At 36.2% G+C, this 13,941-nt stretch overlaps 1 protein-coding gene across 1 annotated transcript; it reads right to left on the reverse strand.

Annotated features, from left to right (window-relative positions):
• Window positions 1-10,124: 10,124 nt before the first annotated feature.
• On the reverse strand, window positions 10,125-11,050 carry LOC131061609 (probable lipid phosphate phosphatase beta). Its single transcript, XM_057995382.2, has one exon. The coding sequence runs from the start codon at window positions 10,979-10,981 to the stop codon at window positions 10,145-10,147; it is 837 nt and encodes a 278-aa protein (XP_057851365.2). The 5' UTR covers window positions 10,982-11,050; the 3' UTR covers window positions 10,125-10,144.
• Window positions 11,051-13,941: the final 2,891 nt, after the last annotated feature.

Below are 13,941 nucleotides of genomic sequence, written 5' to 3' on the forward strand. Positions count from 1 at the left end.
GATTCCAACAGGGTGATGTTTTTGGGTTGACTCGTTCATGTGCTTTATTGTTTACCTACACATTATGTTTGATGTCATCTTTGGAGGATGTGTTAGTATGTGTGGTTCAATGAAATCAACTTTGGAAGACTTGTTGTGATGTATTTGGGTCCCCATTATCTCATGGAGTGGAGCAGATTTAATATAGTTTCTAATTGTGGCCGACCTTGTGTATTTTATGTATCAATTGTTTGTGGTCGACCTAGTTGAGGGTTTTAATGAATAACCTAATATATATAGATGTGCAGATGTGTGGATTACTACATGGATTGGTGTGAAAGCATATGTGGAGAAGAAAAAGTGTGAATTTCAGTTTGTGTTGAGCTTTGATGATCATCTCTTTCAGTGAGATAAAGCTTTGAGATAGTAAATGTGTGAGTTATGTTTGTCATGATACTATTCACTTGACACAGTGGTTCAAGGATAGTTTCATGATCAAGTGTACCACTCATTCTCATGAGAGATGGGTTCTTGTGAACCACTACTCATGAAACATGGATCAATGAGTTTGACTTGAAAACTACATAGTTGAATCCTAATATCAATATCATAATCCCAAGAGAATTTCAAACATAATCATTTTCCAAACTGAAACAAATGAACTCCACTTCAATCGTTATTGTTGACTCCATGGTTAATCATGCTTGAGTTGGAGTAGTATTGGGATGGTGACCTCTCGAGAAGACCCAATGCTACACCATTAGAAGAATAACCTAGATGCAATGAGTGTTAAGTGCACCATTCATTCTTGTGAGAGATGGGTTCCTGAGAACCAATACTCATGAAACATGGGTCAATGATTTTGACTCGAAAACTACACAGTTGAATACTAATAGCAATATCATAATCTCAAGATAATTTCAAACATGATCATTTTCCAAACAAAATTAAATGAACTCCACTCCAATCTTACTGTTGCCATGAGTCATAATATTCATTAACAGTCTAGGTTCTTCTCTGGTGTTGATGAGTGATGAATGATATTCTTCCAATCTAAGTGTATTGATGAATGATGATGAATGTTATTCTCCAATGTGAGTGTGCTGATGAAAGATGGTGATAATGAATTCCTTGTTGCTGCAGCTAGAGCAGTAACAAATTCCTCTAATGAGGAGAAATTCTTTTTTTGCGGAACTGTTGTATTAGTTAATATCTACCAACTGTAACTAGTATGTCTAGGGTTTCTTGCTGCCAAACAAATTAATAGTAGAGTTACTGTGGGTCTAATACAACTTCATGTGGAATGCATTTAGCCCTAGTTATTTGTCTACTTCATTCTACTTGTAAATTATATTCATGCAGCTTGATGGGTTTATAAGCATTGGGTAAGAACTCTCAAGTTCAGTTATGATTTTTAATTGCTATATAGATATATTTTGTTTAGTTGATTCGGGTAGTATTCGTATTGGTTTTCCTAAGATTTGTTATCTCTATCCTATTGATAATAACGGTTTACATGTATCTCCAGCCCCCAGGGTATTTATGATTGTTTTCCAATTTGACAGTGTATCTTGATCCTATTAATCCAGATCATTAGCTTTTGTTGGTATTGAGTCAGTGGCAACTATGTGCATCAATTGCATCTATAAGTAGTCAGATCTAATGGATAAGAGGTTCCATTGTGAGGGTATATGAGATCAGTTTCGATTTTCCATTCTTGTCTCATATGTTTAAATCAATGATCATGCTTATATTGTGATGAATTTCATCTGTTTACTTCTCTCTTAATACTTATGTTGTTGGCAAGAGACACTACATTGTTGTTCATATGTTGTCATTGATGACAACCAATGTCAGATATGCCATCCACACTTCATGATTTATTCATACCGGAAGAGAGATTGAGGTCCAACGAGGTCTGGTAAGAAGAACATGACATCCGACAATGTACAATGTTTTGGTTGGCGGTTCAGTTGTGTTGAGTATTTGGTGTTGTGGATCTCGGAGAAGCATTATGGATATATAAATTACATTATTCTAGGTTTATGGCCTCCGGTGATAAGTCTTGTGTAAATTGGAATATCTGGTAGATGGGTTTTCAGTTAAAACAGTGTTCATCAATAGTAACATGTGGATATTCATTGTGCAGATCGTGCGGAGTAATTTTGGTGGTTTTTTGTGTGTTCAAGGTTAATGAGACAACATGTGGGAAGTGTGTGGACAAATGTTTTTGGTTTGCATGATTGTTTTGGATCAAATTGAGCTGACTTGTGTAACATGTTTCATTTTTGTGTTATGCGTTTTTGGGCTGACATAAGATAGACTTAATTTGATGTTGCAGATATATATGACCAATTGACTTGATCATTTTTTATATCAATGATTATGTGTGAAGTGTGTATGAGAGATTGTGCATGGATTCACGTGGGCGGTTGAAGGATTTTATGCTCTGGAATTTAGGAGAACAAAGCAATGTAGCAGAGCAGAGTATTTTGTGCTTAACCAAAACTGTTTATGGCATTTGTAGATGTTGTATATTAGTTCAAACATTCCAATTATTACCTATAATATCTTGTAAGACAGTGAGCCTTCCTTAGGGTTGTATCCCTTCTTGTATTTGAGCAGTGAGCTTTATTCAGTGTGCCTGAATGCATGTGCATTCCCCATAGTAATATTTCACTTACTCCTAGCAAGGTATTATCTTATTGTGTGTTTCAATCCCACCATGGTTTTTCCCTTAACTGATTTTCCATGTAAAAATCCTAGTGTTATGGTGTTATTGTTATTTACTTTGTGTTTCTGCACTTTACTTTTATTCATTTGCATTAAATGGTTTGAAGGACAAATTAAGAAGATTAAAAATGCAGAACACTGATTCACCCCCCCTCTCAGTGTTCCTTGGTTCCAACAATTGGTATCAAAAGAAGTGTAATTTTGTTGTTGATGAAGGTATGATAGATGATGAGTCTGAGAAGGGTTGTTGATGACATAATCACTTTGGATATATGTGTAAAGAGCATACTGGATAATTTGTTTGAAGGTGGAAACATTTATAAATCATGCCTAGCACTATCAACGTTCACCCAGGATATTGAGAAGAAGACCAAAGAGCAGGAGGATCAACTTACCCAGATGTCTCATTCGTTTGATTCCTTGTCAGTTTCCATGAGAAGTCACGAAGACCAAGTAATATCTCTACTTGAGAAAATCAGAAGTTTAAGTCGGGAAAAAGAGAAAATAATTTGCAGAGTCTGTGAGCTTAGGAGTCTCATCACTCCCTAGTTGAATATCATGCTTAGTGCTCTAGAAGATGCCCAAAGTGATTCCCAAGAGCCGTCAGATCTCAAGTCAGCAGAGGCATTAGCTTACCTATTCAATAGGATTATAACTATGTTGGAGAGTCTCAAGAAGGGTTGGGATAGCCACCTAAATTCTTTGAAAATTTCATTTGCAGACAACTTCAAATTTTTGTGAGAATGTAAGGACTGTGTGTACATATGTAAATAGCATTTTTGGTTTCCAAAACCCTATCTTTGACATTCCTATCAAAGGGGTAGTGTAGAGGAGTGAAAAATGTTGATCCTAGGGGGAGTAGTTGATTTTTGGTGTTCGGAAATTATATTTTTGGTTGTAGTGTATATACCTTGGTTTTGGTTCGACACTTAGTCATTTTTCACTAAGTGTTGCCATCAATGCCAAAGGGGGAGATTGTTGACAAGAGACACTGCATTGTTGTTCAGATGTTGTCATTGATGGCAACCAATGTCAGATGTGACATCCGCAGTTCATGATTCATTCATACTGGAAGAGAGATTGAGGTCCGGTAAGAAGAACAGGACATCTGGCAGAGTGTACAGTGTCTTGGTTGGCGGTTCAATTGTGTTGAGTATTTGGTGTTGTGAATCTTGGAAAAGCATTGTGGATATGTAAATCACCTTATTCTAGGTTTATGGCCTCTGGTGATAAGTCATGTAAATTGGAAAATATGGTAGACATGTTTTCAGTTACAACAATGTTCATCAGCAGTAGCATGTGGATATTCATTGAGAAGATAGTCCAAAGTAATTTTGGCAGTTGTTTGTGTGTTCGAGGTCAGTGAGTCGACATGTGTGAAGTGTGTGGACAATTTGTTTTGGTCCACATGATTGTTTTGGATCGGATTGAGCTGACTTGGGTAACACATTTCATTTGCGTGTTATGTGTTTTTGGGCTGGCATGAAATACACTTGATTTGATGTTGTAGATATATATGACCAACTGATTTGATCATTTTTGATATCGATGATTATGTGTGAAGTGTGTATAAGAGATTGTGCAAAGTTTCACGTGCGCAGTTGAAGGATTTATGCTCTAGAATTTAGCAAAACATAACAGTGTAGCAAAGTAGAGTATTTTATGCTTAACCAGAACTGTTTTTAGAATTTGTAGATGTTGTATATCAATTCAAACATTCCAGTTATTATCTATAATCTCTTGTAAAGCAGTCAGCCTTCCTCAGGGTTGTAGCCCTTCTTGTATTTGAGTAGTGAGCTCTAGGTAGTGTGCCTGAATGCATGTGCACCCCCCATAGTAATATTTCACTTACTCCAAACAAGGTATTATCTTATTGTGGGTTTCAATTCCACCATTGTTTTTCCCTTAACCGAGTTTCCATGTAAAAATCTTGGTGGTATGGTATTATTATTATTTGCTTTGTGTTTCTACACTTTACTTTTATTCGTTTGCATTAAGTGGTTTGAAGGACAGATTAAGAAGATTAAAAATTGCAAAACACCGATTCCCCCCCCCCTCTCAGTGTTCCTTGATTCCAGCAATTGGTCAGAAGAAGTGTTATTTTGTTGTTGATGAAGGTATGATAGATGATGAGTCTGAGAAGGGTTGTTGATGACATAATCACTTTGGATACATGTGTAAAGAGCATACTGAATAATTTGTCCGAAGGTGGAATCATTTATAAATAATGTCTAGCATTGTCTACGTTCACCCAGGATATTGAGAAGAAGAACAAAGAGCATGATGATCAGCTTACCCAGATGTCTTAGTCATTTGATCCCTTATTAGTCTCCATGAGCAGTCACGAAGACCAAGTGATATCTTTACTTGATAAAATCAGGAGTTTAAGTCAGGCAAAAGAGAAAATAATTGGTAGAGTCTGTGAGCTTAGGAGTCTCATCAATCCCTAATTGAATATCATACTTAGTGCTCTGGAAGATGCCGAAAGTGCCATGAATTCCCAAGAGTCATCAGATATCAAGTCAGTAGAGGCATTAGCTTACCTGTTCAACAGGCTTATAACTGTGTTGGAGAGGCTCAAGGAGGGATGGGATAGCCACCTAAATTCTTTGAAAAGTTCTTTTATAGACATCTTCAATTTTTTGTGAGAATGTAAGGACTGTGTGTACATATGTAAATAGCATTTATGGTTTCCAGAACCCTATCTTTGGCATTCCTGTCAAAAGGGGAGTGTAGAGGAGTGAAAAATGTTAATCTAGGGGGAGTAGTTGATTTTTGGTGTTCGGTAATCAGATTTTTGGTTGCAGTGTATATACCTTGGTGTTGGTCTGACACTTAGTTATTTTTCACTAAGTGTTGTCATCAATGCCAAAGGGGGAGATTGTTGGCAAGAGACACTGCATTGCTATTCAGATGTTGTCATTGATAGCAACCAATGCCAAATATGCCATCTGTAGTTCAAGATTCATTCATACCGCAAGAGAGATTGAGGTTCGGTAAGAAGAACATGACATCTGACAAAGTGTACAGTGTCTTGGTTGGTAATTCAGTTATGTTGAGTATATGGTGTTGTGGATCTCAGAGAAGCATTGTGGATATGTAAATCACTTTATTCCAGGTTTATGGCCTCTGGTGATAAGTCTTGTGTAAATTGGAAGATCTAGTAGACAGGTTTTTAGTTAGAGCAGTGTTCATCAGCAGTAACATGTGGATATTCATTGAGCGAATCGTGCAGAGTAATTTTGGCGGTTGTTTGTGTGTTTGAGGTCGATGAGCTGACATGTGGGAAGTGTATGGACAATTATTTTTGGTTCGCATGATTGTTTTGGATCGGATTGAGCCGACTTGGGTAACACGTTTCAATTGTGTTATGCATTTTTGGGCCGACATGAAATAAACTTAATTTGATGTTGTGGATATATATGATTGATTGATTTGATCATTTTTTATAACGATGATTATGTGTGAAGTGTGTATGAGCGATTGTGCGTAGTTTGATGTGCACGGTTGAAAGATTTATGCTCCAGAATTTAGCAGAATGGAGCAATGTAGCAGAGCAGAGTATTTTGTACTTAACCAGAATTGTTTTTGGCATTTGTAGATGTTGTATATCAGTTCAAACATTTCAATTATTATCTATAATCTCTTGTAAGGCAGTGAGCCTTCCTCAAGGTTGTAGCCCTTCTTGTATTTGAGCAGTGAGCTCTAGGCAGTGTGCCTGAATGCATGTGCATTCCCCATAGTAATATTTCACTTACTCCAAACAAGGTATTATCTTATTGTGGGTTTCAATCCCACCGTTGTTTTTCCCTTAACCGGGTTTCTATGTAAAAATCCTAGTGTTACAGTGTTATTGTTTTTTGCTTTGTGTTTCTGCACTTTACTTTTATTCATTTGCATTAAGTGGTTTGAAGGACATATTAAGAAGATTAAAAATGGTAGAACACTGATTCACCCCCCTCGCTCAGTGTTCCTTGATTCCAACAATTGGTATCAAAAGAAGTGTTATTTTTATGTTGATGAAGTTGTGACAGATAATGATTCTGAGAAGGGTTGTTGATGACAAAATCAATTTGGATACATGTGTAAAGAGCATACTGGATAGTTTGTCCGAAGGTAGAAACATTTATAAATCATGCCTAGCATTGTCTACATTCACCTAGGATATGGAGAAGAAGACCAAAGAGCATGAGGATCGGCTTACCTAGAGGTCTCAGTCATTTGATCCCTTATCGGTCTCCATGAGCAGTCACAAAGACCAAATAATATCTTTACTTGAGAAATTTAGGCGTTCAAGTTAGGAAAAAGAGAAAATAATTAGTAGAGTCTGTGAGCTTAGGAGTCACATCACTCCCCAGTTGAATATCATGCTTAGTGCTCTGGAAGATGCCCAAAGTGCCATGAAATCCCAAGAGTCGTCAGATCTCAAGTCAGCAGAGGCATTGGCTTACCTATTCGATGGGCTTATAACTATGTTGGAGAGTCTCAAGAATGGCTAGGATAGCCACCTAAATTATTTGAAAAATTCTTTTGCAAACATCTTCAATTTTTTGTGAGAATGTAAGGACTGTGTACATATGTGAATAGCATTTTTGGTTTCCAGAACCCTATCTTTGACATTGTTGTCAAAGGGGGAGTGTAGAAGAGTGAAAAATGTTGATCCTAGGGGGAGTAGTTGATTTTTGGAGTCCGGTAATCAGATTTTTGGTTGCAGTGTATATACCTTGGTTTTGGTCCGACACTTAGTCATTTTTCACTAAGTGTTGCCATCAATGCCAAAGGGGGAGATTGTTGGCAAGAGACACTACATTGTTGTTCAGATGTTGTCATTGACGGCAACCAATGTTAGATATGCCATTCACAGTTCATGATTCATTCATACCAGAAGAGAGATTGAAGTCCGATAAGAAGAATAGGACATTTGGCACAATGTACAGTGTTTTGGTTTGCGGTTCAGTTGTGTTGAGTATTTGGTGTTGCAGATCTTGGAGAAGCATTGTGGATATGTAAATCACCTTATTCCAGGTTTATGGCCTCCGATAATAAGTCTTGTTTAAATTAGAAGATTAGGTAGACAGGTTTTCAGTTAGAACAGTGTTCATCAGCAGTAACATGTGGATATTTATTGTACAGATCGTGCAGAGTAATTTTTACTGTTGTTTGTATGTTCAAGGTCAGTGAACTGACATGTGGGAAGCGTGTGGACAATTTGTTTTGGTTTGTGTGATTGTTTTGGATTAGATTGAGTCGACTTGAGTAACACGTTTCATTTGCGTATTATGCGTTTTTGGACCGCATGAAATAGACTTTAATTTGATGTTGCGGATATATATGACCAATTGATTGATCATTTTTTATATCAATGATTATGTGTGAAGTGTGTATGAGAAATTGTGCACAGTTTCACGTGCGCGGTTGAAAAATTTATGCTCCAAAATTTAGCTAAATAAAGCAGTGTCGCAGAGCAGAGTATTTTGTTCTTAACCAGAACTGTTTTTGGCATTTGTAAATGTTGTATATCAGTTCAAACATTCCAATTATTATCTATAATTTTTTGTAAGGCAGTGAGCCTTCCTCAGGGTTGTAGCCCTTCTTGTATTTGAGCAATGAGCTCTAGGCAATGTGCCTGAATGCATGTGCATTCCCCGTAGTAATATTTCACTTACTCCTAAAAGGGTATTATCTTATTGTGGGTTTCAATCCCACCGTGGTTTTTCCTTAATCAGGTTTCCACGTAAAAATCTTGATGTTATGGTGTTATTGTTATTTGCTTTGTGTTTCTGCACTTTACTTTTATTCATTTGCATTAAGTGGTTTGAAGGACAGATTAAAAAGATTCTCTCAATGTTCCTTGATTCCAACATATGTTACATGGATTTGATGTAGTATATAATTTGATGATGGAATCTTCTCAAGGCATTGGAAGACTCTATAGGCAGATGCACTTTGTTATAAATGTTCAAGACTGATATGCATTACTCTATAAATAACCCACTCATATTTCAGGATACATTTTGTCTCAGGCATCTAGAATATAAGTAGTAGACTGCATAGTATATTTGTTTGTTTTAAATATACATTATATTCTTTTATATTAAATACATAGCATTTTCAGTGGATGGTCCTAATTTTAGCTGAGGGGGTCATGCTACACCTACACCAACAAAAGTATAGTACAACTTTCAGCTTATGGCATGGCCCATGTTACCATCTGTGTTCCTCAAGATTGTGGATAGTTTTGGTCAATTAGGAATTATCACCTTTTAAGTTCTGTATTCCCCACTTCATGATTCCTGTTATTTCACTAGTTGGAGTGGAATTGTCAGCCGAGTAAGATGGGCACACTGCTGATGTTTGCAATCGAAATGATAATGTTTTAGCTGTTGATGATCATTGATTATAATGTTGGTTTGTACATCTGTTCTTTACCTACAGGATGACTCCAGTTTGGGATAGCTAATGGTGTGCATTGATACATACATAGTAAAGATGTCTGCTTAGCAATGCTAGTATGTTTTGGGTATGCCTTGTCCAACTATACAGTCTCGGATCCTAATTGTTTATCTTTGATGGAGTTCATTATGAATCTGTAATAGATAATTGATGTTGTCTGAAAAAAATTAGAAAGGCATACTGAAAAATAGGACCTTAAAAAATAGAACAAAGGTTCTTGAACATAATTTAATTTAACAGTAAAAGGTCAATTTGCATCACCCTTCTACAATCGTCTGGTTGTCTAATCCTATTTGCATTTTTGCTTACAAGATGTGAGGGCAGATTATACAATAAACTTGACAGAAATTCATCTATCAATTGAGTGCCTAAAGACACTTGCATTTTTTGTTGCATCAAACAAAAAAACATGTACCATAGTTGGTCACCTAATGTGTTGGTGCACATGTGCGTGTGACCCCATGTACAAACAACAATCTGGGGGATTCCAATATGCCTACACTCTGCAATTGCGAGCTATGTTATTTTTAGATTTTTTATTTTTTTTTCAAACAAGGGATACTTTACTTATTATGTAGATTCAGATGCTAACTAATTATTCTTTCAATATTATTTATTACACGCATTGATTGCTTGGCTTGAAGTGTGTATGTCCAAAAACATAAAATATATTCTAAATTTAAACCAGAGAAGAAATTAAATTCCTACATTGAAGTCCTTACAGAAAGAATAAGGTAAATATATTTTGATGTCCACAGATTTTATGCTCCAAATTCAAACAAGAGAAGAGATTAAATCCAAGTATTATAATCCTTACAGAAAGAATAAGGAAAATATCTTTGATGTCTACAGATTTAATGCTCCAAATTCAAACCAGAGAAGAAATCAAATTCCTGCTTTAAAGTCCTTAGAGAAAGAATAAGGCAAATATGATTGATGTCGACAAATTTTATGTTCCAAATTCAAACCAGAGAAGACATTAAATTCCTGCATTGTGGTCCCTGCAGAAAGAATAAGGCAAATATGTTTGATGTCTACAAGCATTAGCCACAACCCACAAATGTGAAGCTTCCGAAACCCTTTCAGAAACAGAGAGCAAGTTATGAACAATCAAAGCTTCCAGCACCCCCAAACATCCACCTGCTATAACATCAAGCAAATAATGCCTACCCAGCAAAATTCTTGAAGTGGAAGTGGCTATGGACCACACCATTATCAATATAACCACAGCTCTAAAAAACCCAACACTTAGATTACCAACAACAAATCCAGGCATTTGTGCTTCCAATAATTGCAGGCATAAGCATACATAGGAGCCGATAAAACAAGCCCTGGAAGCATGGCCACTGGGGAATGACCAGCGATCAACAGAGAATACCAAATGCATGCCTTTATTGTACTCTGGTCTGGGCCTTTTAATTGTGGACTTGAGAGAGACTACTACTACCAGGTCAAAGACAAAGCCTATTAAAAGATTGAGTAAAACCCACCTGATTTTGGGAATTGCAGGGGAAGAAAATGGTGCGAGCCAGAGGGCAGCAGTTACAGGGATCCATAGGAACTCATCTCCGGAAATCTCAAGGGCTTTCAGAAACACCCTCGGTACTCTCATATTGTGAATATACACAGACCATCTCCTGTCTACCTCAATTACGCGCTCTACCATGGATTTTGACATGTCCGGGCTTGTACCTCTACAACTAGTATTCGGGCTTGCATTTCGGATTGGATTTGCATATGAATTTGCTCCAAATTTATTCACTGAGAGTTGCATCTCCTGCTCTGCTATGCTTAGCTCTGCTCCTGCAATTTCCATTTAAACTATAGTGTTTATGCCTTATGAATTGGGTAATTTTTTTCAAGTTTAGCGTTTATAACTTGTGAACTTGATAAATTTCTCTTTACCAAGTATGAGAATGAAGTCTGATTATATTGGTTCTGAAGGTGATAGTTTTAGGGTCCAAGTCCAGCACCATGACCTTCGAAAAATGACATATTGTTATTATGGAAAGATTTATGGGTTTAAAGTGTGTTATACGGCGAGTTAAACAGATTTTAGTCACCAGAGATTGAATTCTTCTGTTAATCCTCGGAAGGAATAGTTTCTGTAGCAAGATCTTTAAATTGTTTGATAAAATGAGTCATCCAATAATATATTGACTGCCTCACCAGGCTGTGATTATTTGGGTTTGATAGGGAACACCAGTGTGATCAGGGATGTTGAAAAATCAGGCACTTCCATAGGTTTTTTTGGTTGATTCAAGAAATCGGTCTTTTGTCAAGTCAACAATAAAACTCTTGTGGCTAGACCTGATTTCAGGTCATTCCCGCCTGTGACTTTTTTTTTCCCTCTTCCGCTCGGTTGTCATCTTTGATCGTGGAAAACTAAACTATTAAAGTTGCAAATCGTTTCCAAGAAGCTGCCTTCGAAGGAAGTCTTTTCTTCTACTTTGATACTTCAATTCATCACAAACATTTACGTCAGAGGGGACGCATTGGTTTGAATCCAACGTTTTTTATTGTCTGGCCTTCTTTCTGTCATTGTTTTAGGTGCTCAAGCAGGAGAGTATATCAATTGTGAAAGGGATAAGGTATTGTTCTTAATTATTTAGGGGAGAGGATCTAGTAGTTGAGCACCTTAACTTTGAATTCTAAATCACGTAAATTTTTTTACAGCAGTTTACTTGGTGAGTCTTTTGGTTATGACGAAGGTTTCAAGGCCACGTTATCAAATATGATAACACATCAACATAATTTTGTCAAGGTGTTTCAAAAGGCATCAAAAAAAGTGAGATAGATTTATTGGTGTGTTGTTGTGGCATCACAAGATACATTTCATTCAATTATGGGTAGTCATTGTGAGCAACAACTACTTTAAAGTCACGATTATTGGTGTAATATTGTCAAAAATATTGGGCATTAAATCAACAAGTGCTATCACAGCTATTAGAACGTGATCAAGTACTGGTCCTCTCCCCTAGATAGCAAAGTGTGTACTCAATGCTTCTAGAATTTGTTTTCATTACCAACATAGAAAATTAGAGTTTGTGGGGATGGTCTAGAAGTTAATTATACTAAACAAGTTACAAGGTTAAGAAATAATATATTATTTTTTGATATTAAAAGTAGGTTTACATTTTTTTAAATAGTAGTATATTTTCTTGGATGAAATTATGGCCAAGCCTAACTAGTAGGTTTCCATGGCCTATACCTAAGAAAAAACTTGTACATTATTTTGTTACAAATATTAATACCAAAATGTCTTCCATTTATAAGCACACTTTGTGTCCACCTTTGATGAGATCATTGAAAAAGGTGTTTAGATCAAGAAGAAATTAATCAATAAAGGGATAGTAAATAATTATACCAAGGATTACAACATAAACAATAATAACCAAAATAAGAAACCTAAAATAGCTGAAAAAAATATAGTCAATGATGATATCACAAATACAAAACATATACAAACAATTCAAAACGTAAATAAATTTGTATTGCCTATAGGATAACCTAAAAAGGAGAACATGAAACATCAATACATAAACTTGTGTGAACCCTAGGAGAATGTATTCAAGAAACTTTAACAAGTGAACATGATCAACTTCCTACTTCCTAAGTTTAACGATGATGACAAACCAGAACATATAAGGTATAAAGACTGTGAATATTTTGGATAGCACTAAGTCTGGGGTCATGCAACTAATAAATGCATAAAACTTAAGTATTACATCTAAGATTTAATATTTCAAGGTTATATTAAAGTTGAAGGTGCACCATCATCTTTACCTAATGTAGACCTAATTTAATACACCATAACCCATTTCCAAAGCATGATCAAGGTCAATCCTCTACTAAATAAAACTCGAGATAAGATAACCACACGCATAATACCTGCTCCCAGAAATCCTCTCATTACCATGACTCCATCATTGTATACATTAATAAACCCCCATTCCACATAAACTCATTAATAAAAAAAAATGTCCACTACTACATGACAATATGCAGCGGCATGGTCACCATCTTAGGGACCCCTTCACCCCCTCTACCCCTCTCTTATAGATATATGTGATATTATTGAATATATTGATAAGACTTCAACAAAGATTTCCATCTTAGGTATTTTCAAATCCTCAGGTGTTCACCAAGGTATATTGGATAAAGTCTTGCAATAGTCAAGAATTCTTAATGACGATGACCCCTCTCAACTCTTGGCTCTCATTTCACACCTTACTTTTGATCGTCATATCACCTTTAGTCCTAAAGGCATGACATCCCTTTACATAATTGTTCACTTTATATCAAAGCCTTCATTACCAAATAAAAGATCAAATGGGTACTTATAATTAACAAATTTGGACTAAATCTTGGCACCTTGTGGCTTGTTAAACTCTAACAATACATAGAAGAGGCTTTAGAACCCCGTACAATTAGAATCAAAACCTATGATAATGTAGAAAGGGAGACCATTAACACAATCTGTCTTCTCCTCTAGGTTGGACCTACTATCCAGAACAAGGTCTATATCATGTCATTGATCTTGACATTCCATGTAATATAATCCTTGGTCACCAATGGATACATGTTATTTAGGCCATTCCATCCACATTCCACTAATGGAACAAATTATTTCACGAAGGCATTGGAGCCATCGTCTAAGAAAATCATAATCCCTTCCAATACTACAAAATGTTGCAGGGTCAATGCCAGAAATCAAACCTATCATCATAGTGTAAATGATACTACAAATCGATCAAAGTGTAAACATTGCATTTC

Source organism: Cryptomeria japonica, chromosome 3 (genome assembly GCF_030272615.1).
Source record: "Cryptomeria japonica chromosome 3, Sugi_1.0, whole genome shotgun sequence".
Lineage (NCBI taxonomy): Eukaryota > Viridiplantae > Streptophyta > Pinopsida > Cupressales > Cupressaceae > Cryptomeria > Cryptomeria japonica.